The sequence below is a fragment of the Solanum stenotomum genome, chromosome 2, assembly GCF_019186545.1.
Source record: "Solanum stenotomum isolate F172 chromosome 2, ASM1918654v1, whole genome shotgun sequence".
Classification (NCBI taxonomy): Eukaryota; Viridiplantae; Streptophyta; class Magnoliopsida; order Solanales; family Solanaceae; genus Solanum; species Solanum stenotomum.
The window spans coordinates 6,753,593-6,780,480 of NC_064283.1; the positions used below are offsets into that span (position 1 = coordinate 6,753,593).

Sequence of the window (26,888 nt, forward strand, 5' to 3'; positions counted from 1 at the left end):
CTTAACCCTGAGTCCCTGACTTAGAACTTGATCCTCGACCTGACTCTGACCTAACCTTAACCGAGGACCCAACACTCGATTAGCCACGACCCCGACACCGATTCGGGAACTGATTTCATTATGAGATCGGACACCTAACCCTAAGCTAGGACCTGACCTTGACCTCGAATTAGGGCCAAAATTGGGAGTTGATTCTAAATTGGAGTCAGAGTCAGTCATGGGTGAGATATATTACAAGTTTTTAACTTACACAGTTAAACATTGGAACTAAATGATGGAGATCTCCTTGAAACTTATGAATACAGTACACTTTTAAGAGTAAATTTCATGGATAGTTACTCAAGTTTATGTTCATATCACAAAAAAACATTTTTCCTTTATCTTGTTACACAAAAATTACTATTTAAAGATATTTATTTTAAGATTACGACAAAAGTGGTGGTTTACCAATAATTTTATTCATTCACAGCTTCCAACACCATTACCGTGCACCATTATTACTACGAATCATTATAATTAATTGTTACTATCACTAGTCATCATTTACGATCATCATCTCTAACCACCATAATTGGGTTTTGGTGCATGTGATTTTGCCTATAAAATTACGAAAGAAAAAAAAAGTTTGATTAGCAAGAATCCCATTATTTGTGCATAAGGAAATTGAATATATTATCACCACAGGCTATACAATACCAAGAAGGGTGTGTTGTTTTAAGGAATCGTGACAAAGTATAAACAAAATAGTTTTACCCCCAATGTGTTATTTTTCGGTGCAAATTTCTATTTAGTCGGGCTCCAATACAGGTACCTAACACTGGATGGAAAACTAAAAAAAAAAGCTTGCAGCCTAGCTTTGAGCCAGTAAGTAAAAAAGACAGCTAGGGGATTGCTTTCCATGGTATTTCCTAGGGATGTACAAAACCAAATCAAACCGCAAATAGAGTCAAATCGAAAAAAAAATATGACTAGTGGTTTGGTCTGACTTGGTTTGGTATTGGAAAAAAAACCCGACTATATTTGGGTTGGTTTGGTTTTAACTAAAAAAAACCAACCCGACATTATATATGTAATTTTAAAATTTTATTTTATACATAAAAATATTTACTTTGATATAAATTTAAAATATTTCTCATACTATTTCATAGTTTTTATCTTTTAATATATTATTTCAAGTTTAAAACTTAGAATTCGGAATGGTCCAATAAAGATTATAGTTCATAGATGTTGATAATTATAATAAAACTTAAATCAAAATCAAATTAATACTAATGCAAAAAGAAAATCAATTCAACACTAAGAATGACAATTATATTGAATATTTGTTCTTTAGTTTTACATTGGTTTAGACAATTAAAATACATAATCTAATTTTAATTTTCCTTAAATATTTAGTAATGTAACTAATACTTATTAAACTTATTTTAGCATGATTTAGTACTTTTAAATTATGATCATTTTCATTATGACTTTGCAATATTTATTTTATATGATGATTTCATTATTATTGTTTATTGAATATTTTATCGTCATCAGTACTCATCTCATATTTTGTGTTATTTTCTTAAGAAACACCTTAGATAATTGTATTTTGGTTGGACTACAGAAATATTTGGAGCACAAGTTAATTATGTGTTTGTATGCAAACATTACCGAAAAAATCCAAAAATCTGAAAAAATTCGAAGTTTATTAGTTTGGTTTGATTTATAAATTTAAAAATTTGACACAATGGTTTGGTTTGGTAATTGAAAAACCCGAACCAACCCGAGGTTGAAAAATCCGAATTTTATTAGTTTGATTTGGTTTGTAAATTTAAAAATTTTATACAAATGATTTGTTTTGATATTTGAAAAACCCGAACCAATCCGATCATGTACACCCCTAGTATTTCCAATCTTAGATAGAGGCTTTCTTTTTGTTTCACCCTCATCATTTGCCTGCATAGTATCGTGACCCGCCACTTTGTCATACCACTTAGGCATGAAGTTAAAGCATAAGTGAGCTAGTCTTAGTAGGAAGGATCTAAAGTCTTAGAGAGGTTTGGAGAAAACTCTAGAATATCCTAGAAGATTTCTTGGAAGGCTTTAGAATTCTCTAGGCTTGTAGAGAATTCTAGAAGAGAAGACCGAGATGGATGCGCTCAAGGGAGAGGTGGAAGCTGGACGATCTGCGACATCCAAGGGAGATAGGGAGGACAAGATTGAGGCTCCAAAGCCACCGATGTTCAAAGATGTCTGTGACGCGCAAGAGGTGGAAAATTTCATGTGACATTTGGAGAATTACTTCAAGTGCAACAGGGTGAAGAGCAATGAGAAAAATATCAACACTGTCATGTTGTACCTCTTAGAAATGGACATGCTATGGTGGAGGAGTAAAGAGTTTGAGATAGGGAAGAGGTTTTGCACCATCAATACTTGGGAGCAATTTCGAGAAGAATTCAAGAAGGCTTTCTTCCCAACAAAGACTCGGTTGTCCATGCATCAGTAATGCGCCACGATCGTAGCATCATCAAGTGGGGGAGAGTGTCATGACTCGTCACTTTGTCATACCACTTGACATGAGCATAAGTGAGCTAGCCTTAGTGGGAAGGATCTAGAGTCTTAGAGAGGTTTGGAGAAGACTCTAGAATATTCTAAAAAATTTTCTTAGAATACTTTAGAATTCTCTAGGCTTGTAGAGAATTCCAGAAGAGGGACTAACTTGTAAATATGTAAGTACTTGTATAGCAATTTTTATTTGCAATTAGCCCCTAGGTGTGTAGTATAAATAGATGGGCATTTATTTGTAAATGAATATGGACCAAGCAAATGTAATCTCCCAAAGCAATACACAAACCTTCTTTCAAATTCTCTAAGCGATGTGTTGCACGAAACGTTAGTTGAAGTAGAAGTTCTTCATTATCTTAGCGATGTGCCGCATTGAGCGTTAGTTGAAGTCTAAGTCTGTGACAGTAGGCTTTTCAAAAAGTTCATTTTGAAGTAGCATTGCGCCTTAAGTAGCCAACGTTTGGCTACTCTCAGTTTCATCCGTTCCCAAATTATTTCCCTTAGCACCTACAACATCTAATGAGGGCAATTGGTTGTCTTTCATAATAGAGGTCTCTTTGTTGCTGCCAATTCATAAGGTCACAATGACACAATATTCCACACGAATCACCTATATCCCCCGATAATCACATTTGTTCTAAATGTGACATTCACATTTGTTTATATAATATATATATATATATATATATATTATTTTATTTTTTTTCTAATTATTTGTATTTTGCACAATTTATAAAATTGCATACATATTAAAATTATAACTTGTAATGTTTATGTGTAAATGTAAATGATTTATGCAATTTTTACTATCTTTTCGGTATTAAAAGTAGTGGTTTATCTTTTTAAAATAAAAAAATTAACTTTTTGTGAGTGTGATTTATTAAGATGACAATTATTTATCCTCAAATAATTCAAGTGAAAAAATAACAAACATGACAACAAAATTGTTCTTCTCTTAGCTAGTTAGAGGTCATAAAAAATAATATTGTCCGGCAGTTATCTCCCTTGACCCAATTACATAATAATTCAAGGGTATAATTGGAAATAATATTTTTATAGACTTTTAATTTAAGCACAAGATGAAGTTGGAAATAATGAACCAAACTAAAAATATATCTTGCATTACTAATCCTTGCACTATTAATCTCTACATTACTAATCTTTGCGTTATTAATCTTTCTACCAAACAACTCCTAAAGCCACTAGCATAGATCCAGATGCTTTGAAATAGAAACATAGCATGAATGGTATATTCTCTGCAAAAGGAAATACAGTATAGAAAATGAACAACAAAACAAACGCCAGAAAAGTTTTTGGAGAAGTGTAAAGAAAAACATAGCACCAACTAAGGTTAAATGCTTTACTTGGTTGGTGGCCAGAAATGCATGCTTTAACACAAGAAGTTTTGAAAAGAAAGGGACAAATTATTGTTTCCTAATGTCTTTTTTTTTTTGGTTTCCCACTCGATGTTCAGTACCCACATTGGAGCCCGACTAAATCCGAATTCACGCTGGGAAGTCTCACATTAGGGTTAAAACGCTCCCTAACAAAAACGACTCTGTATATTATTTCCTAATGTCAACTATGTAGGAAACATGAAGAGACCAATAATCACCCTTTTTAGCACTGCAGATTCTTTGCATAGCTATGCATTTTTTATTTTTGTCTCCCAGACACAAAGTGGACATACCTAAGCATATTGCAGATTTGTTGAGTTGTTGGATTAAAAGAGGTAGCAAGAGCCAGAAGTGATGGTGAAGAATAATTCCACATTGCATCTGGTGGACTGTGTGGAGGGAGAGGAATTACAGAAGCTTTGAAGATAGGTCCAATTCCATTCAGATAGTAAAATAGAATTGTATGATATCTTTTTACTTTTGGTGCAAAGAGGAGACGGAACTTGTAGATTTGTTAGGATCTCTGTGTTTACTCTCTTGTTTTTTGATGGTCTCCAGCACTAATACCTGGAAGGGAAGCTAGAATTTCTTATGTAGATCAATCAATCCCGCCCTATTCTGAGGAATACGACCTTACCAGTTTCTGAAAAAAAGAAAGAAATTTTCTGTTATATTCGGAAGTGTACTAGCATCTTTTGAGTCTTAATTCTGTCGATTTCATCTTGAAGACGTTTTGCTGCATCATCACTCTTCTGTTTTTGCCTCAAGCTGAGATTGAGCATCTTCATTTCTTCTTCAACACAGCAACCTGTTCGAAACCACATTTTCTTATAAGCAGTCAGTCAATCAATCATGAAAATTACAGTAAATAACAAAAAGTCTACCTCTGTGTATCAAAAACAATAACAAATATAAACTCTTGAATACAAATATAAATATGGATAACATTCGATTAAATATTCAATCTCGGACAAAAGGAAGCCATTCTGAAGATTGAGATGAGGAAATGAAGCAGAAAGTCAAGTCGGAGGCCATACATCCTAAAACAGATTACCATTGAAGAAAATAAAAATCACAAAAACAAACCAAATTCTATCTCCATCTATGCATCTTTATAAGCACAATTTCAACTAATAAAGCAATCAGCAATTCACATAAAAAAGCTAAATTGTAGACTCAATCTCCAGCAAAATGAAGCCGCTCAAAAAATTCAATCTTCCAGTTAAAGCTCCACATTAACCATATTTTCCTTATATGTGCTCTTCAAATCATGAAAATTACAACAAATACAAATTCTACCTCCATGCATCTACAACAAACAGCAAAAAATAGAACTTACCTAGTTACTACACCAGTAATTTGGGTAAAACATTACGATCAGAGATTCAAACTCTGGTGAACAGAAGCCAGTTGGAAGATCGAGATGATGAATCTTACAATCATCTACATTCTCCCCACCCAAGTTAATATTCCATAGATAACCATCAAATTTGCCCAATCTGCACAAGCATAGTTGGAGAGCGCAGTACAATTATGTTGCTTTCGGAAAGGATAACTTGCTCTCAAAAGGGAATCTATTGAATTTCTTCTAATCATTTGGACATAGGTGTAATGATTTACTTCACAGCCAAGGTCTCTGGATCAAAAGTCCAGGATGACCAAGCTGCAAAAGCAAGCATTCTTCAACTGATGTAATAGATAATAGTACTCAACAACAACAACCTAATGTTTAAACAACAGGAGTAAACCGTTTGGCCATAAAATTATTCACTTTTTTCCGGTACACTTTTTCACTTTATTTGGAACAGCAGTGTTTGGCTATGAAAAATACCAAATCCAACTTGAAGTTTGGCTTGTTTTCAAACTCAATTTTCACTTTTGAAGTAATATTTAAGTAAATTCATACGTGAACATTATTCCAAATAGTCTTTGCAAGAAGTATAACCAAACAACTCAAACTCCATAAACTCCAAATAAAGTGAAAAAGTTTTGGAATCTATGGCCAAACGCCTACTTAAAATGCTGCTTGCTAATACTTCAGTTGAACATATTCACGGGGTGGAACTCTTGAGAAGTTTGAAATCCGTGACCCAGACAAAAACGTGTGAATCCGTCGATTTATCTCAACTGAACTTTTGCCAGGAATCTTTTCCACTTCCAATTCTTCCAACAAAAATTTCAACCTAGCTACATCGTCCCACCTTCCGGCTTCAGCATAGATGTTTTTCATGAGAATGTAGAAAGGAACTGCCTGGAGATTGAAATCAAATAGTCGATCTGCTACATATTCTGCCATCTCAAGATTGCCATGAATTCTGCAAGCACCAAGCAAAGCTCCCCAAACATCCGCATCAGGCTCAATAGGCATGTTCTCTATAAATTCATAAGCCTCAAGAAGTTGTCCTGATCGTCCTAGAAGATCCACCATACAAGCACATTGCTCCACCCCTGGCACTATCGAGTATTCCATTCTCATGCTCTCAAAGTGCTTCCTCCCTTCCTCTACAAGACCTGAATGTCGACAAGCTGTCAATACAGCAGTGAAGGTGAAGCGATTTGGTGGGACTCCTTCTTCTTTCATCCTTGAAAACAACTCAAGAGCATCTCTCCCATGACCATGTGAAGCACAAGCCCCTATAATTGATGACCAGGAAACCACGCTTCTACTAGGCAACCTGTCAAAAACATCTCTAGCCGATTCTATACTCCCACATTTTGCATACATATCAATAAGTGCATTTGTGATTGGAACATTGCATTCCAAACCTTTGCTTTTGACTAGCTCATGAATCCATTTTCCAGTACCAAGTGCCCCCAACCTGGCACAAGCTGAAATAACAGTAACTACTGTAATATAATCGAACTCTACCCCTTGATCTAGCATTCTATGAAATAGCTTTATTGGGGAGGAACCAACATCATTTTGCTCATAAGCAGCAATTATTGCATTCCATGAAACCACACTATGCTCCTTCATTTGATCAAACAAAGACCAAGCGACATCAACTAGTCCACACTTCCCATAGAGTGCAACCAAAGCATTAACTAGTGCTACATCTGTTTCCACCCCTAACTTAATACTATAGCCATGAATCAACATTCCCAAATCCAAACAATCCAACCGCGCACAAGCAGGAAGCACACTCACCAAAGTAATAGCATTAGGTAGAGTACCCGAATCAACCATTTTGAGAAAAACTCCTAATCCCTTCTCAGGAATTCCATTTTGCACATACCCTGCAATCATCGCAGTCCAAGAAACTATATTCCTCACTCTCATTTGATCAAACACCAACTCCGAATCCAAAGTCTCCCCGCTCTGCGCATACAGAGTAATCAAAGAACTCTGCACAAACACATCAGATTCAAACCCATGTTTAATTATGTTACAATGTATTTCCCTACCTTCCCTCAAAGCTGACAACACAGAGCAAGAACGAAGTACAAAAGGGAATGTATAGTTATCAGGTAAAATTCCTTGTAAATGCATCTCTTTATAAAGAAAAATGGATTCTTGACAAGGACCCAGATTGGAATATCCCCGAATCAAGGTGTTCAAAGCAAAGACATCTCTTTGAGGCATTTGGTCGAACAGTTTTCGTGCATAGTCCATTGTGGGCGATAAAGAACACGCTAAAGATACAATCTTGGTGCATATTAGGAGGTTTTTGTGGTAACCAGTTGTCAAGACCAGAGTGTGTAACTGTTTGAGGGCTGGGAGGGAATGACATGAGCTTAAAAGATAGCTGAAATGGAGGAATGGCTGGTCGGCAATGGCAGAAGTAGGCAAGTCAAATGGTACGGAGAAGAGGAACTCAAACTTGCTGAGTAATTTCCTTAACGAATTGGCTGACATGAAAGGAAGAAAATTGACATAATTGTGAAACAATACGGCTTTTGCTCAATTTGGAGTCGGAAGAGAAACAACTAACATATTTTGTTTCGGGCTTTGGTCGAGCGGTAAGTATATTTTTATTTTAGCTTTGCATTATTTTTGGTACAGAATTGTCTTTATTAGTGAGTGTTTTACTGTTTAACACTGGACTTTTGGATGTAATTCAATGTTAATTGGGCTTCATTATGAATACAAGACATCAAATGAGAAATTAATTTTTTTTTGTTTTTGTTTTGGGCTCTATCGTTATCAAAAAATATTAGGCGACATAAGTCTATATTTTCATATTGTAATATAAAGACATAATAAGTTATGCTACTCCTTAATTTTTATAGAACTTATATCGATTAGGCAAAAAATTTGGTTTAGATATTATAAGTTTCTTTTTTGTTTGAAGTTTATTAGAAATGAATGAACATACGTATCAATCGCCTCTACTTTCTATCATATGAATTCAGTTTCATAATGTTATATTATCCGATTTTACAAGTTTTTTGTGCTTTATATGTCACGTTCTCATGTTATTGTCTAAAGTGTGAATTTGAACAGCTTCGTCGGGATGTTAATGATGTGATCAAATGTTTATGAGAGGAAAATAAAAAAAATTAGCAGTTGGATTTATTAGGTTTTAGCAATTGAGTCGGGTAGAATATTTATTTAATTTAAAGAGTAAATATTTCATTGAGCTAAAATAACATCTAGCCACTACATAACGATAATAAAAATGGGGATACTCGACTTAGAATCCGTTTGAATTGGCTTAAAAAATAGTTTTTAAGTAAAAAATAAAAAAAATCAAACTTAAATGGCTTTTAAGTAGTTTTTAAGTAAAAAATAAAAAAAATCAAACTTAAATGGCTTTTAAGTAAAAAAAATAAAGTAAGAGGAGATCTATATTTGATTTTTAACTTATTTTGAGTCATTTTAAACTTATTTTAAGTTATTTTTAACTTTACCAAACACTTGCTAACTTATTTTAAGTCATTTTTTATTTATTTCAAATTATTTTTATATTTGTTAAACACTTTCAGAAGTTAAAAACTTACTTCAAAGTAGAATTGATCAACTTTTAAGCCAATTCAAATACCCTCTTTAATAACTCAATGACAAATATATGTTTAAAGTTTGATGGTAAAAACTAATATATCAAAAAAGTATAATAAAAATAATCGTTTTTTTGAAAGTAGAGAGGCAAATATGTGTATATGACCCTTTTCCCTTTTTTTTATTTAACACTTTGATATATCACTTATATGTAATGTAACCAAAAAAACTTTATCCAATGGTGCTTTTATTTTTTATTTTTCTTAATTCTAATTCCCTAATTTACCCTTATAATTTTATTTTATGTTTACCCTACCCAAGAGCTTTTCACCCTTGTTCTCGTGTTAACTCGAATTCATAATTTATCCTCATAAATAATTGAAATAAACCACTTTTTTATAGCTTTTACAAAGAGGTGTTCAGCTATGATTTTTTTAATTATTTTTTTGTAAATTGAACTCCGAAAATTACTCAATGCTTAAATTATAAATTTCAAAATTTTCAAAAATTTGAAAATAATAAAAAAGTATTTTTACATTTTTTCACTTCAAATTATCCAAAAAAATAATTTAATTTATACTCATGATTAAACACAATTTTAATTTTTTAAAAAAATTATTTTATTTTTAAATTTCACAATAAAACATGCTAAACATTCATTTATTTTATATTTTTTTTAAAAAAAATGCAAATAAAAGCAAATGTATATACTTCAAGGTGCAAAATGCAAATTAATCATACATATAATTTTACCCTTCGTCTTCATCTTCTTCACAGATACTTGTTCGCCGTCAATGGAGTCACTGTTAATTTCTTCATCTTCTTCTTTGACAACTTCCCCCATTTTCCCTTCATCCAAACACGCCCTTACTCCTAAACCCCAAAACCTCACCTTCAACTCCAATGCTCGTTTAGTATTGTTCACCTGTGCAGCGCAGCAGATGAATTCACCACCCTCTACGGAGGCGAAGGAAAAGGAGGTGAAGCTATGGGGTGGCCGTTTCGAAGAGAGCGTCACCGATGCTGTGGAGAAGTTCACTGAGTCCATTTCGTTTGATAAAGCTCTCTATAAACAGGATATCATGGGTAGTAAAGCTCATGCCTCAATGCTTGCTAAACAGGTTAATTTATACGTTTTCCGTTTCTGGGTATTGCCAAGATTGGTTCTTTTCATCAAGGGGTTTTCTTATATTTACAAACAATCAATATTAGTAGTTTAAATTGTGTCATTTAGTTCTAATGAGGATAAAAGGATGTTTCCAATGTATGTGAATTTGCAATAATGTTGCAGGGATTGATGAGTGATAGTGATAGAGATACTATCATAAAAGGTCTTGAAGAAATAGAGAGGCAAATTGAGGCAGGTGAATTTGTATGGAGGACAGATAGAGAGGATGTGCATATGAACATTGAAGCAGCGCTTACTGATTTGGTTGGTGAACCTGCCAAAAAGCTTCACACTGCTCGGAGTAGAAATGATCAAGTTGCAACTGACTTTCGTTTGTGGTGTCGTGATGCTATTGACGGAATCATTTCACGCATTAAGAATCTTCAGGTCATTTGCTTTTTGATTTGTGTTATTATCATTTGGAGGTTCAATGCAATATCCATTTTTTCCTGTATTTGATCAGCAAACATGAATTTAGAGTATAGTGTTTTTCATATTATGGGAAAAAATTGTGCAGCAAAGTTGATCAATTTACGTGTTGCTTAAAGGTTATTATGCACTCATGTGTTTATTGCAACATAACCTGCAGATTGCAATGGTTGAATTAGCTCTCCAAAATGAGGGTCTTATTGTTCCTGGATACACTCATCTGCAAAGGGCCCAACCTGTTCTGTTGCAACACCTTCTCTTAGCATATGTTGAACAGGTTAGTAGAATTTGGCTGACTTCATTGATTAATGTTCTATACTTAACATATCATTTTTTTTTATATAATTATAATGGTGATGTCTAGTCAGCTTGTGCACCCCTGGACTATTGTACCAGGTTCCTGCCACCTCCTTCCAATACTTGTACATCATTTTATTATCACATGAAGCATTATGAAGTGAAGATCACTTGAAACACTTATTTATGCATCAAAACAGATGACAAGTGGAGCCTCAAACAATACCACAAGCTTTTACATACCTTTTCCTTGAAATTCGATGTCTTCTTATCTCACCGACCTCTAGTATGTTTAGTTAGTTAAAACTTGTCCATTTGAATTAGCTTACTCAAGGGGTATTAGATTTTTCAAGAGAAAACATTTGCAATGACTTTTCCAGATAGAGCATTTTCTCATATTTGTCTGTTGAATGACTCTTTGCTCTATTCGCAAGTGCACCTGTAACTTGATTGTTGCATTTAGATGCTCAATATAATTGCACACTGTAATTTCTGTGAAAGGAATATCTGGTTTTCTCTTGATGTGCATATTGCTTCGATCCTTGTTTTTGTTGTTTCCTTTTACGTTCTTCCTTCGATCTTTTTCCTTTTATTCATTTGTTTGTTTATTTATTTCAATATTTAGAAAGAACTTTGCTTTCTCACTTGTTTCTGCACTCACTTTATATTTTTATCATCTTATCATCCTAGCAACCATGTTCTTCTTTGCTTTGGATCCCAATGTGTCCCTTTCTGCTAGTTCAATGGCTTCATTGAGCTATGCTAGAGCTTAAGAATATTAAACCTACATGTTGCTGACGACAGAAGAATAATTTCTTTGCAGCTTGAGCGTGATGCTGGTCGCTTATTAGATTGTAGAGCAAGGGTGAATTTCTGCCCTCTAGGTGCATGTGCGTTAGCTGGCACTGGTCTTCCCATTGATAGGTTTATGACTTCTGATGCATTGGGATTCACTGCCCCCATGAGGAACAGGTACTAATGTACAATTTATTTCATCTAATTATATACTTAATACCAATGGAGTTTTGCAACAGACTGTGTTTTCGTTCTCTTTACTTTTCTTTAGAAAGGGTTGTGAGGAGAAGGTGTATTGTGCTACTTCTTGTTTTTAGGGAATCAAGATATAACTGATAGAAACCCTTTTTTGGGTAAATAACCAATTTTTGTATTAATAACTGTGAAGAGAATTACAAGATCATAGCATAGCCTAACTCATAGAAACCTATTGCCTCCAAATTTGGCCCTGATGAGCTTAAGTCTCGACTCTCGAGCTAATTGACGTCAGTAAACTAATAATTGTGTGTTCCCTGAAGATTATTTGGAAGAAAGATACTATTTTGCTACTAGTTTCATTTTTGAAAAAGGATTAATTGGAAGAAGAAATACTTGATGTTACAGTCTTGTCTCATGCTTCTGTTGTAATCATTTGCTTTTACCCTCTGATATCATGTATGTCTTGGACTTTGTTTGGTAAACTTGACATAGTACTAGCACTTTCTGTGTGGTTAATCTGCATTTGCATTAATTTCTTTCTGGCAATTACATATGGCCTTTTCAATCATGGTGATAATGTTTATGTGCAATAGCATTGATGCAGTTTCAGATCGAGATTTTGTGCTGGAGTTACTTTCTGCTAATTCCATCACTGCTGTTCATCTCTCTCGCCTGGGTGAAGAATGGGTATTGTGGGCATCCGAAGAATTTGGCTTCTTAACCCCTAGTGATAAAGTTTCCACTGGAAGCAGTATAATGCCCCAAAAGAAGAATCCAGATCCAATGGAGCTTGTTCGTGGAAAATCTGCTAGAGTCATAGGGGACTTAGTTTCACTTCTTGTGTTGTGCAAAGGACTTCCTCATGCTTACAATCGTGATTTGCAGGTTAAAAGTACTTTCCTGGAAGGCCTATAAATCAACAGTAGTCTAAATGCTCTGAAAAGATGCTTTATCAGTTAATTCACTTCCTTCTGAGGAAATTCACCACTACGTCTTCCCTCTGCACACACATATATACATTTTCATTAACTGCTTAACAGTGAGGCAGCCATCCAATTAGTTCTGTTATGTTTTCCTGCTTCACCATCTTAATCAACATTTTCTGTCTCTGCATAATTTTAACTCTTATATCATTTACCTCTTTTTATATTAAATAGGAAGATAAGGAGCCTGTATTTGACAGTGTCAAGGCAATAGTTGGGATGCTCGAGGTCTCAGCAGAGTTTGCGCAGAATGTTTCCTTTAACCGAGAGAGAATACAAAAAGCTCTACCAGCTGGTCATCTTGATGCCACTACACTCGCTGATTACCTTGTGAAAAAGGCAAGTGATTTCTACTCCGAGAATCCTTGATTTGTACCTTCTCTAGTTATTTTTTGAGAAAGCAACCTTCTCTAGTTATTTTGACCTATAATTAGATTGGCTTTCTATCCAAACGTGAAGGAAATAATTCTTGCGCTGAAGTGGCATCAACCTATGACATAAGAGAACGTTTGCCAAATTTTTGTAATGGGACACCATCATTATGGCAATGTACACTCAGTATAAAAGTCTATCCATTGAAATATGGTATGCTAAAAGTGACTATTTGCGCCAAGTTGCCTTTAGGAATCCCAGAGATCCAGATCTTTTAGAAATTGTTCATCAACCACCCCACAGATTTACAAATTAGTACACACCTCTGGGTTGACTAATAAACTTGTAACTCAGTAGAACCTCTTGGTTCATTCCAAGTTTGTTGCACAAGAGATCACTTACTTTAAGAACAAAATTCTTCTAATTAGCTCTTACATGTCTCAATAATGATGAAATTGTGATATTTTCTGCAGGGAATACCTTTCAGAACTTCTCATGACATAGTTGGGAGGTCTGTCGCTTTGTGTGTTTCCAGAAACTGCGAGCTTCAAGATCTTAGCCTTGACGAGTTGAACAGTCTAAATCCGATATTTGACAAGGATGTCTACGAATATCTAGGGGTTGAAAATTCAATTAAAAAATTCAGGTCATATGGCTCCACAGGTTCAGAATGTGTTGCTGGTCAGCTTGATTACTGGATTGATAAGCTTAGTATCAGCAGAGAGAGGTAATTCTCTACACAGTAGAAAATTCTATGGCTCGTAAGAATTTGGAAGGCTTCAATGGAAGAGGGATTATGTTGCTAGCTGCTTTTCCCCTAACGTAGTTTTATAATCTCTTTAGAGATGTATTCATGTGAGATTACTTTCACTCAAAATATTAGTAACTGAGAGCAATCAAGAAGTTGATATTTTTTTGGTGAATTGAATTAAGACTACTTGTGTTTGACAACAAATATAAAAATTATTGGAACTCAAAAGTTCTTGCGTCTAGTTTGTTGGCAACCTGAATTTACACATTATTTTCGAGAATTCGATAAACCTTAATTAATTTGTATGTCGATATATAACCAAAATTGAATTTCCAGAACTTGTATTTAAGTAAAGCACGAATGAAATACATCTTGAGCTTGTATGCACTGAAAAGCAATCAATTTCACTAAATATTGGAAAAAGTTTGAAGAATTACAACAGAGATGCTCTTCAGATTAGAGCCTCCAGACTCTAGTATCCTAATACTTTCAGGAACTATGATCAATTGAGGCACCTCTTTTTAAGGTTAGGAAAAGATTAGCCATACAAAAATCAAGTGGCAGAACAGCCAAGACCAAACCTCTATACATACAATTTGAATCAAACAAATAGAAATCATGCTCCTCAGTTTTCTTTCTCGCCCGTTGCCTTTGCCTTCCGTAGAGGACTCTTAGGAGCTGGAGGTGTTGTCAGTTCAACTGAATCATTAGTCTCGGAGTTCCTTTCTCTTAAGGTGTTGTTCCCGTTTGTTAATGCAGAACGCATCGCTCTGGGTAATTTTAATGCAGGAGTATCAATCTCACCAACCTTGTTTTCTGTTTTTACTGATGCATCAGCATTGACAGATTGAGATGTTTTTGTTGGGGCATCTGCATTACTTGCTTGAGTCGTAGGGGCAGTAGGAACAAGTTGAATTGTTGATTTCCGCCATTGCTTCCGTTGATTAGGTTTTGGTGCATTTGATTTCGCCTGTAAAATTACAAATTCACATTAGTTGTTGTGCAGAAGAATATGAATAGATCAGCACACAGGCTAGGGGGTGCTTACCCTGGTATTTCCAATGTCAGAAAGAGGCTTTCTTTTTGTTTCACCCTGTATGGGCTTTTCAGAAAGCGCATTTTGAAGTAACATTGCGCCTTGAGAAACTAGTGTTCGACTACTCTCAGCTTCATCATCAGTTCCCAATGTGTTTACCTCATCACCTACGACATCTAATGAGGGCAACTGGTTCTCGGTAGAACTCTCTCTGTTGCTGCACTTTTTAGGGTTACAACCACATGATGGCCCACAAGAACCAACCGTAAACCGGCATAAACATTTATTTGTCATGCATGAAGACCTTTTACCGCACGAACATCCTGAACCATAATCAGTGTCAGAACAATCTGAATCAGATATATCCATATCTTCTTCTAGCTCAAGCTTGTTCAACTTATCACTGTAGATCAAGGAACTCCGGTTCCCCTACAGAAAGGGCAGACACGTGTTAGCAAACCGTAATACAAGTACATTGTTAAGTTATTCAAGGGTACAAGGTACATGCCTTTTGCCTCAGGTCATAATCATGCCCGTCAGTGCTGCTTCTTAGCTCATTAGAGCCAGAGTTGTTTGTCCTTCCAATGGGGTGTTCTAAAGCCAATTTCTGTAAGCAATTCAAACAATAAAACAATTTAATGCAGGGAAATGAAAGATTTTGTTTCCAAGTTTTGCTACGACTCCATTTGAGAAGGTAGCAAAAAACAGCTCATCAATAATGCAGCACACTCTCTATACTTTTATGTAGACTATCAACATGCACATCGAAGTAACATTACAAATTATATTCACTTCCACAAACTCCCCGACATGAAAGAAAGATAAAACTATATTTTGTGATGAGTGATGACTGTACCTATGGGTTACCAAGAAAACAACCGCTTTACAAGTGTCTGGTGCATAACTATTTCACATCCATCAGTTCCTAATTAGAGAAACCTTGACAACATTACACTTGCTTTGGGAATAGATTTAACAATTGATAAATCTCAACACTTGAAGTGAAGAAAGTGTGTCGATTTGAAAAATAACTTAGTTTCTTCTCTTCATTATCGAAGGCAAGTTAGCAAGAAGCTACTCAATCAATATTCTACGAATTTATTTAAAAGATGTACTGACCATCAACTTCTCCTGCTGAATCAGTTCACTGTTTTGCGACTCTAGCTGTCTCAATTCACTCTTTTGCAACTCTAGCTGTCTGACAAAATTTACGAGTTTTTCCTTCAACTCCCTGATTTCAGCATCCTTTTCTCTGTATTCAACTTCCCTATCCCTTAGCTGGCATCTACAGGAAACCAGAACCAGAACAACAGTTACAATTTATTTCAGGAAAGTTGGCGTGAAGCAGAGACTTGTATGTTTTGAAGACATTTACCTAGAAGATGATGCAAGGTTAAATAAAAAGTTCATAATATTTTTTGCATCAGCAAGAGACCGGACTTGGTTCCATCTTCCCCTACCACTAAAGGTACGTTCACGCTCTTCTGCTTCCGATAACTGTGAGGCCATGGAGACAAGTGTGCTAGATGAAGTGGCAAGCATGTTTTCAAGTGCAAATATCCTGGAATTTCTTGCACCCGGAGACATTTTCTGGGGGAAATCACTGCAAAAGCAAATTATATAGAAGTATTTAAGTTAATAAGAGTATAAGCAATATAAAATGCACTTCGCAGAAAGAATACACTTCACAGAACTTATTGACAATAAAGGTTTCACCTCAAGGTTTTCAGCTTCAACTCAGCAACCTCATTGGCCATTTTTGCTCTCCTGTAGTTCAAAATGTCACAAATTATGAAAGAAACAAAATTGCATGACAAGCTCTGCTTTTAATGCTTTGTTTTATTTTAATTATTTAATAAAGAGCATACTACATAACAAATATTAAAAAATTAACTCTAATAATAGAAATATGAAAGTGTGTGAGAAACTGGCCATTTTATACTAATCCAATATATGATCTGCATGAAACATACACAAAAACATGAAATATTCAAAGATCATAAGCTACAAACATGTGCCTTCACCACCTGCATCCATCTCAGCACATTAAGGCTTGATACAGTTTCCAAATGGAGAGAGTAAATGACTGAACAATCTTGAACTACCAAGAAGGAGCTAAGGTTAGTATCTGTAGATTTGTGAAGTGGGTGGATTTGGTAAGAAGAGAATCTTATCCATCTAGTTGCCAGTGGACAGAAAGAATACGAACTGATACAGTTCCTATTTTTCTCATTTCTCCCAACCAAGTCAGAGAATTGTCTTGGTACCATTTATGTATTATGGGTCTTAAGCCATAAAGATATATTACAAATCCCAGTCCCATCCATAAGAATCCCTACCCTAAACCAGTCACATTATGTTAGTTCTTAGAAACCTAATCATGTCAACTTTGCTGCCAAGTTTATTGATCACGAGTGGTGCTTCAAATGACCCAACTCCTAATGCGCACAATAACAAAAATGTGTTCCATCGCTTCTAATGTCTTATCCCACCACTTAGCACTCTGTTATGCACATATGTTAGACGTAAGTCATTCTGTCACCTACAGGAAGGACTTCAAGGATGCATCAAATGATAAAGGCAAGAAAGGAGATTAAAAAGACAGGCGAATGACTTGAACTATAGTATAGGATGTTTCCCTGAACAGTAAGCAACAATCGAAATCTTGAGGCCAGGACTCAAATGGATTGGCATGGTCCAACATTGAATTTGTTTGAAAACTACCGAAGTGATATTTATTCAATCAAATATTTTTACGAACACCCAAATTAAATGGCTTTTTCTGGAAAGGAAGGAATGCAGGGAAGAAGTCTAGTTCATTGATATTTGCCAACAAGAATGTATGCATTTAAGTGCAAAAGACTGAAATAGTAGATGCATACAATCTGGACAGAAAAACTTTCAAGTGCTAAATAGAAAACATTGGCAAGTTCATCCAATCATAATGAATTGAAATAACTTACTCCTGCATCTGGCGCTCATATTCTGACCGCACTTCATGCACCCGGACAGTAACTTCAAGTTCATGTTCAATTGCCTGCATCAATGCCTGTATGGCAAAACAGATAATTAACTGGGTGCAAAAATTTATGTTCCCAAAGATCTTGATGATACATTCTATGAACAAGAAGAATGGTCTTGTAATCTCTCTGTTGAAGGAAATTTAGAGGTAAACTACAAAAGACAAGACATCTTTTATGATGAAAAACAAATGCAAAAATAACCCCTTCTTGGCACTGATACCTGAAATCCTGCAGCACTAGTACTTCCAGAGCCTGCATTATCACGTGATGTTTTGCGAGACTCTAACAACTCCTTAAGTCGTTTAGTGGCCATAGTAGCTTCTTCAGTTTTCCGCTGCAACACCTGTATACCATTTAAGGTAAGCCACGTGACACTTTAAAAGCAGAATGGTTAACAAGCTATTTCTTTACCATCTTTTGCCTCTGGTTCAGTGCCAAGAGCTTATGCATCTCATATTCATTCCTTCTTCCTTCCTTCTTAAGCTGTTGAGACAACACATGACACAGACAGTTAGTCACAAAAAGAATGAACTTCTCAGTAATAAAAGGAAGTTTAGCCTTTGGATACTAGATACTGTGCTATATATATATATATCTTCTTTGATAATCAAGAAAATGAACAAACATTGTCATTTAGAAAAGAAAAAATAAACAGACAAAAACAGGCAAAGTCAAATGAAAAAAGTCATTGCACGTTAATAATTAAAAGAGAAATATGCTCATTAGATGATATGAACAAAATAGGGATAAACCATAAGCGAGACTTGGTGCGCGCACGCACGCACAGAGAGAGTGAGGGCGGGGGAATTCTACTTCCAACTGCAGGAACAAATTTTATTTATGACAGGTCTGTCCTGAATTTTCATGGGAAGATAGAAAATTTAGGATCCCAACTAAACATGAATGCAAGTTTCATACACAAGACTGTGAACTAAGACTCAAAAATTAAATTAACAATACCTGAAGAACTTCCTTTTCCCTTGAAGCTTTCCACAACCTGAACTGCTCAGATTCTTGTTTCATCTTTTGTTGTAATTGAACCTAGATACAGAAAAATCAATCAACTGCATGAAAAGAAATACTCTTTTACAATCAAAAGTGCCTGACATATATAATAATTAGTACCTTCTGTGTCTTAATTCTGTGGATTTCATCCTGAAGACGTTTTGCTGCATCATCGCTCTTCTGTTTTTGTCTCAAAAGCTGAGATTGAGCATCCTGTTTTTTCTTCAACACAGCAACCTGCAGATGCAATGAATTATATGAGGCAAATGTTTTTCTTTGTATAGTTTATGTTTTTTTCCTCACAGGTGGCTGGGGGAGGATTGAGTTCAAGAGGATAATGTCTTGGCTGATCATTGCATACATTTTAGAAGCCTACCTGTGATTCTAGAAGATTTAATTTCTGAAGATAATCTTCCTTCAATTTTTGAGCACTTTCATCAGAATTTGAGGAAATGTTAGAAAGGTTGCGGTGAAGAGATTCAATTTCTTTCTGCACCAGTGTAAAATCAATAATAAGAAAAGGACAATCATGAATAAACCTTCAGTGTCAGCAGATAGAGCATTACTTACCTGCAGAGCTTTCTTTTCCAGTTCCAGCTCATGGACCTTTTTCTCATAATGTTGCTTTAAAACTGAGGTATCAACTGTCGCGAACCTCTTCATTTCAGCCTTTAGTAATGAGACATGAAGTCAGGAGAGAAAAGTGAAAAGAATATTAAGCAACAATAACTAATTGTGAATACATTTTTTTGAAATTGCTGTTCATACTGTAACCAATTAAATCCAAGAGTTACCTCTAAAAGAAAATTTCAAGGAACAAAAAACTTGCAAAACTTAATAGTAAATGCATAAAGCAATCTCCAATTTATGGTCTGTGTTCCCTCTTAAATGCTGTCTAATGCTTTAAACAGAAGTACCAAGGCATCTAGTCCTTCACCCTTTTCTTAAAGGTAACACCTATTTCAATGATAATAAGAAAGACCAGCATCATCTCGATGTTATCAGATTGGGCAGTTTGACAACATATTCAAGCACAGTAAGTCATCAGACAAAAGGCACATAGAATGTATCCGATAGCCTTTCCCCTTAAAGAGAACATATCTATTGCACTACTCAGGTGACTCTCATTGTTCTGTCGAAACAGCTAAGGTCATTAAGAGATCTCTCCAGCCTACACCCTTTAAAGTAGATCTCTCTCTCAAGTCCCAGATGTCTCCCAAAGTTATAAGCTTAGGCAGTTTGATTCTCTTGCAATAACTTAAATAAGGAGTCAACAATAGAAGAGCAAAAATTTAATTTCTGCTCCCTAACTGAATTTCCATAAACTACTTTTATAAAATAGCATCAGAATTCGCAAAAGTTACCTCCTTCTGTTCGAGTTTTTTGTCCAACTCCTTAAGCTCCATATCCAATTTTTCTTGAAGAGAAGAGTGTTCAAGTTCTTTCTCCTCCACTTCAGCCTCACCTTTACAGAGAAAGTTTGCATCAGATTAGTTCCCTGATAGGGCGGGCTTGGACAACGTGATTACTACTGGAATAAAACTAGATAAAGATACGAATAAAAGGGACAACCCAGACCACCCACTAAACAGCAGCTGTATCAAATGTTTATTTGCCCGTCATGCATTATTTAATAACTGCTTACCATTAGTATCTACACTTTTGATGTCAGAATCCTCTGAATAGTCTAACCCAAGATAATCAACAGGTTCACCATGCTTTGAATTACTGGAGCTTTGTGAGTGAAGCAACTCTGCTTCTAGTTCTTGAATTTTGCTTACATACTTTTTCACCAAATCCAAATCCTAGGAGAAAGGGATCTCCAGAACCAGATCAGCAATTCTGCTAATTTACTAATAATGTGAAATAAGCATCAGTAGTAATTGAGTCAAACCTGATCAGAGTTGTCTATCTCATTCCAAGGTCTACCATTTTTAGAAGATTCAATCTTCAAGATTAGTCTATCCCTTTCAACCTGTCATATTATATCCTTATAAGAGATTTCCAAAATCGAGTCATTTTACAATTAATTTTTAAAAAAAATCGCCAACAATAAGTGAACAAAACCTGGGCATCAATAGCACTTTGTGTTAATTGTTCGCAGCGAATCCGGCGTTCTTTTACCTCCTTCTGTAGCTCTGCATTGCTTGCTTCAAGCAAGGAAATCTTGCTCTTAAGAATCTGCCCAACAAACATGGAAACTCAAACAATCATGGGATAGTACTGATGTGTCAAAAATCTCTTGTCAAGCACATTCATCCAGGATCCTTATCATGTTCCAACATATCATGGGTTGGTACAGATAGATAGTAATGTAGACCCTCAAGAATAGTACTACTTGTCTCCAATATGCACAAATAGTCCTAGAAATGCTGGAAATTCCGGTCCTTTAGGTGTGTTCGGTATGAAGGAAAATGCTTTCAGGAAAATAAGTGGGTTATATAATCTAGACAAATACTATGAGAGGTGGATGTGGGAGGTAAGGGTGGTGGGGATGGGGGTTACAGGGTGGGGGTGAGAATGAGGTGTGTTGGAAGGAGGACATAGTCAATGCAGAATGCCACTTGTGGAACTTGTTTTCCCTACTTCCACTATAGAAGTCTTTTTCCTCATTTTTAAGAAACTTGTTTTCCTAGGGGTGATGGGGATGGGGGCTACAGGGGTGGGGGTGAAAATGAGGTGTGTTGGAAGGAGGACATAGTCAATGCGGAATGCCACTTGTGGAACTTGTTTTCCCTACTTCCACTATAGAAGTCATTTTCTTCATTTTTAAGGAACTTGTTTTCCTAGGAAAAAAATTTCCAATTTTTTTGACCGAACGAACATTAGGTAAAATTAGAAAATATTTTCCTCCATAACAAGCACACCCTTAATCACTAGGAGAATATTGTACCTGGAGTTCCTCAAATGGCGCTCCAGAATCTCCACGAACATAAAGAAGCTCGGCTTGTAACTGCTCAATTTGACTCCTCATTCTTTGCATTTGGGCTGCCATTGGGTCACGGTTGACCTGCGAAAAAAAATAGGTTCAGAAACAAAAATGAAACTCACGTTTATCTTGCTAGGCAAATTTGTACTTACGATAGCTTTGTTCTGAATGTTGCGAGCACGATTTGCATACTTCAAAGTATTTAGGGTCTCCTCTGCATTGGTGTCAGCAGGACTGACACAAGCTGCATTCATTTAAGTAGAGTAAGAACAACATACTTGTGGTAACAGAAATACAGACTTTTACTGCTTTTAATGGTAAATAGAATAAATACCAATCATAACTGTCTTGCTGTTTCCTCCAAGTGAGTCCTGAAACAAATGTATGCACAAATTAATTTGACAGAACATTTACTTACAATAACCAGCAATTATTTAACTATTGATTGCTCCTGTTTTAAGGAGAATTTTCTTATGCAAGTGTCAGAGTTAGAATTCTTGTGCTATTTTTCTTTCGTTTGGTTTCTCTTCAGGATAAAACTTGCAGAGCTCTGTATGCAACTCTCCAATTGATTTTGGTCTTCAAATGGACAAGCAGATTGCAAGTTAATTACTTACTTATGGTATCCAAAAGTGATTCAGCTTAGTGTATATTACATTATAAAAGCCATTGCAGAAAGCAACTACAGCTGATTGTATTATTTAATGTTATAGAAGTTAACAGCAGAAACCAGTGAATGCTACAGAGATTCATACCTGTAAGAGACGTGTTAGCTTGCTATCTCTGTATGGGATGTGGGCACCTTCTTTCCGCTTCTTGTCATCACCAAGGGCACTGATTACATTGCCAAGAGCAAGCAATCCCTTGTTGATATGAATGCCTACACCAGAATGCTCAAACGATGAATACTGGATATGCATATTTTTTGTTTAGTAGCTAGTAGGAGAGATTATCCATCCAGCCGGTGATGTCTCAACTCAAACAGTAGCTTCACAAAATAAATACATTGTACAGTCATATTTCCAAAAATATAATTGTCATTACCCTCTCGTAAACGCATTTCATCAGCTCCAGTTCGCTTTGCTCGCTCTGAACCAGCAAGGTCAACCAAATGAAGCTTGGCACATAATATGTCATCACCATCATCATTTGTTGATCCACTAGAGCAATTGGATAATTTCTTTTGTTCTAATGATATGGTAAAAATGGCATGTGACCGACTGTTGACATAAATAGAAAATAGGTAACTCCACAACTAGAACCAGAATTTGTTATAAGAGAAACTTAAGTAAGGTCTACTCAAAATAAACAGTCATTCATAAGGTGATGTATATACCTTGACTGACTATTCATCTTTGTGCTTCCAGTGGCTCGTGCCACTGATCCTCGCAACAGGAAGCACGCCATCTCTTCTTTTGTCCTTACTTCTGCCTCCGTGACACCTGCCAGAGTAATTCCTCCGTGAACAGTTTCCCTTATTTGAATGGGAACCCTAGCAGGCCCCCCTGTAGGCTTTGCTGCCCCATCAGTTTTGCAAAAGGCTATTGCATTTTGATCCAACAAATCAAACACTTCTTCTTTAAAAATCTACAAGAATAAAAAATTGACAGATAAACACGGCATATCATTTTTACCTTGCAAGGACATATATTGAATGAAATACCAGAGTTCTCTTTCCATACCTCAATGAAGGATACCCTGATCAAAAATTCTGTTGACTCCTTCATTGCCTCTGCTCTTGAGAATATAGTATTCATAACCATTGGGATCACTCCACCAGTTTGCTCTTCACCATTATAATTAGTGCCCATTGTATATGTTTTCCCAGAGCCCGTCTTCAACACGCACATTATTGCAGAATGTATATAGTTAGTCTTTTATGTCAAAACGGTACATTCAATTCAAGGACATAAACAAGATCAAATAGAGCTATGTAAAAACAGAAAAAAAAATCAAGTAAATTAGACCTAAAAAAAAATGAATAAGAAATGAGCAAAAATACTGGCACCTTACCTGACCATACGCAAGCACGGTCCCATTGTAGCCTTGGAACAATGCATCCACAAGAGGTGCAACACATTCATCAAATATACGTGAGGAAGCATAGCCCCCACTCCCAAATACATAATCAAATGTGAAGACATGTGATCCAATTTGCACCTGTTTGTGGTCAAGAACATCAACAAAAGCCAAATCAGTGTAGAGATCATACATCTGTTGTGATCAAATGATAGTTGGACTTCATTTATCCACAACATGGCACAATAAAATTTACTAATAATTCAACACTGAACTACTAAAACTTTTGCAAATGCTACAAGTGCAATTATTTAAAATTAGAAATGCTCACCGGAACAAATGACAACTAAAAACATAAAAAACGGTACTATACAAAAGAATCCCAGCTAAAATCAATAAAGTAAGAGCACCTGTGGTTCTCCGGGAACTACTGTGACACAATCAGTGCACCCAATGAGAAGCTCGGAAGTAACTAACGGTCTAATGTTCACAGCAACTCTCACACACTGGGACGTGTCTTTCGCCTCGGAAGTCTCCATTGCCACTCAATGTCAATCCTAGAAACCAATCTTAAATCAGACCACACAATGAATAGCAGCAAAACAACACCTCCTCAGAGAAAATTACCAATTGAAACAGTTAAAGGTTCCGTTGGGGTTATCAAACCACATTTTCCATCTATGCACAGACAAATCAGCGAAGATTACAAAAGAAGTAACAAGACTCTACCTCAATCATCAAAACAATAACAAATTTGAACTCATGAATACAATCAATAATGAGCACAAATGTTCAATCCAATCTCTAGCATAATGAAGCAGTTCACAATATAGATATACTGAATGAAACAGAAAATACAGCTCGGAGACCACCTAATAAACATCAGCCAAAACCAAGCTCCTCCAAAAAAAAACACTAACTGTAACAATCAAAATTTCCAATTGAGGTTTCAAACCACATTTTCTTATCAAAATCACAAAACATACAGTATACAACCAAAATTCTACCTCAATGCATCAAAACAATGACAAATTTAAACTAAAAAAATATGGATATCACTCAATTAGATATTCAATCTCGAAAAAAGGAAACCGCTGATTGAAATGAGGAAATGAAGCAGAAAGTCAAGTTTGAATGCTACACATCCCTCATTTCCCCAGCTAGGGCTCCAAACACCTCATCCACCATTTTCCTACTATACAATCGCCAATTACACAAAAACAAACCAAATCCTATACTAGTCAAAATCTCAACTCATAAACACAATCAACAATTAGCACAAAAAAATGCTAAATCCCAGATTCAATCTCCGGCAAAAATGAAGCCGCTCAAAATATCGAGTATTCCAATTAAAGCTCCAACAATAACCATACTTCCTTATAAACAACAAAGTTAACCAAATCCTCCCTCCATACATCTACACAAACAGCAAAAGCAAAAAAAAACTTACCTAGGGAACACAACCAGTAATTTGTACAGAGCTTTCCGATGAGATATTCGATCTCCGGTGAAACGAATCACAGTCCGAAGATCGAGACGGTGAATTTGTACCTGCGATGAGAGATTTGAGATGCTCGTTAGGGGGTTAAGGGGGGTGGGTAGGGAGGGGGAGTAGAAGGGGGCGGTATGCTGTTTCAAAAAAATGAGTAACGGGAAGTGCTGTTTAAATTGAAATTGGAGAAGAGATGGCGCTTTTAGGTCCGAATTCAAATTTGTTGAGTTGTCACGTGCCATGCGTGTGAATCGCACGTGTGTTTTCCACACGATTGAGAATTATTTGAGTTTTGTATATTATGAGGTTGATTATGACAAATTACCAGAAATGATACTAATTAATGTTAATCTAAAGTTCAAATTTTGTCTTGAGAGAAGTAATTAAAATCGGACAAATGAACTTATATTAGACATATGAAATGATTTCGAAGATCAATTTGATTCTCCACGTATAGACATATATTAATTATTAAATTATGTAAACTAGTTTATCTCGCATAAAATCAAGTGATCAGAACATATTTTATTAAATTATTGAACTCTATTGTTAGACTATGATAATACTTTTAGATCGGTGTAGTTTTAAAATTTAATAGTGATATGTTCATTGACATCTAAACGAAAGAGCATAATAAACCATGACTATAATAATATAAGATAAACACGGCCTATTAACTAAAATCGAACGAATAAACTTAAAGATCAATATAAGATATTACAAAAAATCAATTTAATTTTGATATATATATATATGTGCAACATTTAGCCATGTAAATTAGTTTATCTCCGTAAAATCAAAGCCACCTTAACATATTTTATTACATTATTAATACTTTTAAGTCATTGTAGATCTAGAAAATAATAATAATAATAATAATAATAATAATAATAATAATAATAATATGATCGTTAATAACTAAATGGAAGAATATAATTTCATATAAATAATGCAAAGTAAAGGCTAGCCCCAAATATACAAATTTAAACCATGGAATCATACAAACTTAAACAGATAGCCAATAGGAATGAAAAAGTTATAACCACACTTTTTGTTCTTTTTGTTACTTTAAGAGTTCTTCTATTTTGTTCTTTTTGTTTAATTAATAATAATTCATTTTTGTAAACTGTTTTTTAATATTTTGCCTCACGGGTTAGTATGACCCTCCCCTTAGGCTAGTGGGTATTTGTACACATGAGATTTTGTTTTTTTTTTTTTTTTTTTTTTGGTGTTTTAAGCAAAATTCTAGTGGATCGCTAAGATATTTTATTTATGAGTGAGACTTTATAAACATCAAGTTACAGTAATCGTTAGGAGCTTACCCACAAATCTTGACTATTATCACAGCTTCTTGTTTAAAAATCTCAGCAACACAATTTACTTAAAAAATCGATTCAAGTAAACTCCAAACTAACTTTGAAATGTCAAGGTCAATTATTAAATTCAACCTCAAATCTTCAAAAAATTTGTCACGCTCCGAGACTACCCCCGAGACGCGGACATGGGAC

The 26,888-nt window shown here is 35.3% G+C and overlaps 4 protein-coding genes across 4 annotated transcripts in view; 2 read left to right on the forward strand and 2 right to left on the reverse strand.

The window, feature by feature from the left end:
* The window catches only part of LOC125854853 (receptor like protein 21-like), a 134,203-nt gene that overhangs the window by 90,315 nt on the left and 17,000 nt on the right, over positions 1–26,888 (forward strand).
* Positions 4,164–7,853, reverse strand: LOC125854854 (pentatricopeptide repeat-containing protein At2g29760, chloroplastic-like). Its single transcript, XM_049534438.1, has 2 exons — positions 5,284–7,853; positions 4,164–4,752 (listed from the first exon to the last, which is right to left on the reverse strand). Exon 1 carries the CDS (start codon positions 7,798–7,800, stop codon positions 5,974–5,976), a length of 1,827 nt encoding a protein of 608 aa, XP_049390395.1. The 5' UTR covers positions 7,801–7,853; the 3' UTR covers positions 4,164–4,752; positions 5,284–5,973.
* On the forward strand, positions 9,621–14,104 carry LOC125854859 (argininosuccinate lyase, chloroplastic). Its single transcript, XM_049534445.1, has 7 exons — positions 9,621–10,004; positions 10,175–10,438; positions 10,641–10,757; positions 11,601–11,749; positions 12,364–12,655; positions 12,928–13,092; positions 13,599–14,104. Exons 1-7 carry the CDS (start codon positions 9,678–9,680, stop codon positions 13,854–13,856), a joined length of 1,572 nt encoding a protein of 523 aa, XP_049390402.1. The 5' UTR covers positions 9,621–9,677; the 3' UTR covers positions 13,857–14,104.
* On the reverse strand, positions 14,225–25,479 carry LOC125854849 (kinesin-like protein KIN-4C). The gene is made up of 27 exons (XM_049534432.1): positions 25,339–25,479; positions 24,299–24,445; positions 23,883–24,029; positions 23,552–23,704; positions 23,206–23,456; positions 22,914–23,089; positions 22,625–22,749; positions 22,204–22,240; positions 22,022–22,113; positions 21,834–21,950; positions 21,008–21,121; positions 20,835–20,915; positions 20,586–20,745; positions 20,305–20,405; positions 19,511–19,609; positions 19,317–19,430; positions 19,061–19,177; positions 18,896–18,976; positions 18,347–18,418; positions 18,156–18,278; positions 17,876–17,961; positions 16,629–16,679; positions 16,288–16,515; positions 16,032–16,197; positions 15,421–15,519; positions 14,925–15,341; positions 14,225–14,846 (listed from the first exon to the last, which is right to left on the reverse strand). Exons 2-27 carry the CDS (start codon positions 24,425–24,427, stop codon positions 14,502–14,504), a joined length of 3,681 nt encoding a protein of 1,226 aa, XP_049390389.1. The 5' UTR covers positions 24,428–24,445; positions 25,339–25,479; the 3' UTR covers positions 14,225–14,501.

Excerpts from the sequence above, each read along its gene's own strand:
- LOC125854854 (XM_049534438.1), bottom strand. The coding sequence starts at position 7,800 with ATGTCAGCCAATTCGTTAAGGAAATTACTCAGCAAGTTTGAGTTCCTC.
- LOC125854859 (XM_049534445.1), top strand. The coding sequence starts at position 9,678 with ATGGAGTCACTGTTAATTTCTTCATCTTCTTCTTTGACAACTTCCCCC. Across the intron at positions 10,758-11,600 it reads TCTTAGCATATGTTGAACAG|CTTGAGCGTGATGCTGGTCG; the intron begins GTTAGTAGAATT and ends ATTTCTTTGCAG. Across the intron at positions 11,750-12,363 it reads ACTGCCCCCATGAGGAACAG|CATTGATGCAGTTTCAGATC; the intron begins GTACTAATGTAC and ends TATGTGCAATAG.
- LOC125854849 (XM_049534432.1), bottom strand. The coding sequence starts at position 24,427 with ATGGAGACTTCCGAGGCGAAAGACACGTCCCAGTGTGTGAGAGTTGCT. Across the intron at positions 22,241-22,624 it reads AGCTAACACGTCTCTTACAG|GACTCACTTGGAGGAAACAG; the intron begins GTATGAATCTCT and ends CATTTGTTTCAG. Across the intron at positions 20,406-20,585 it reads CAAAAGTGTAGATACTAATG|GTGAGGCTGAAGTGGAGGAG; the intron begins GTAAGCAGTTAT and ends TTCTCTGTAAAG.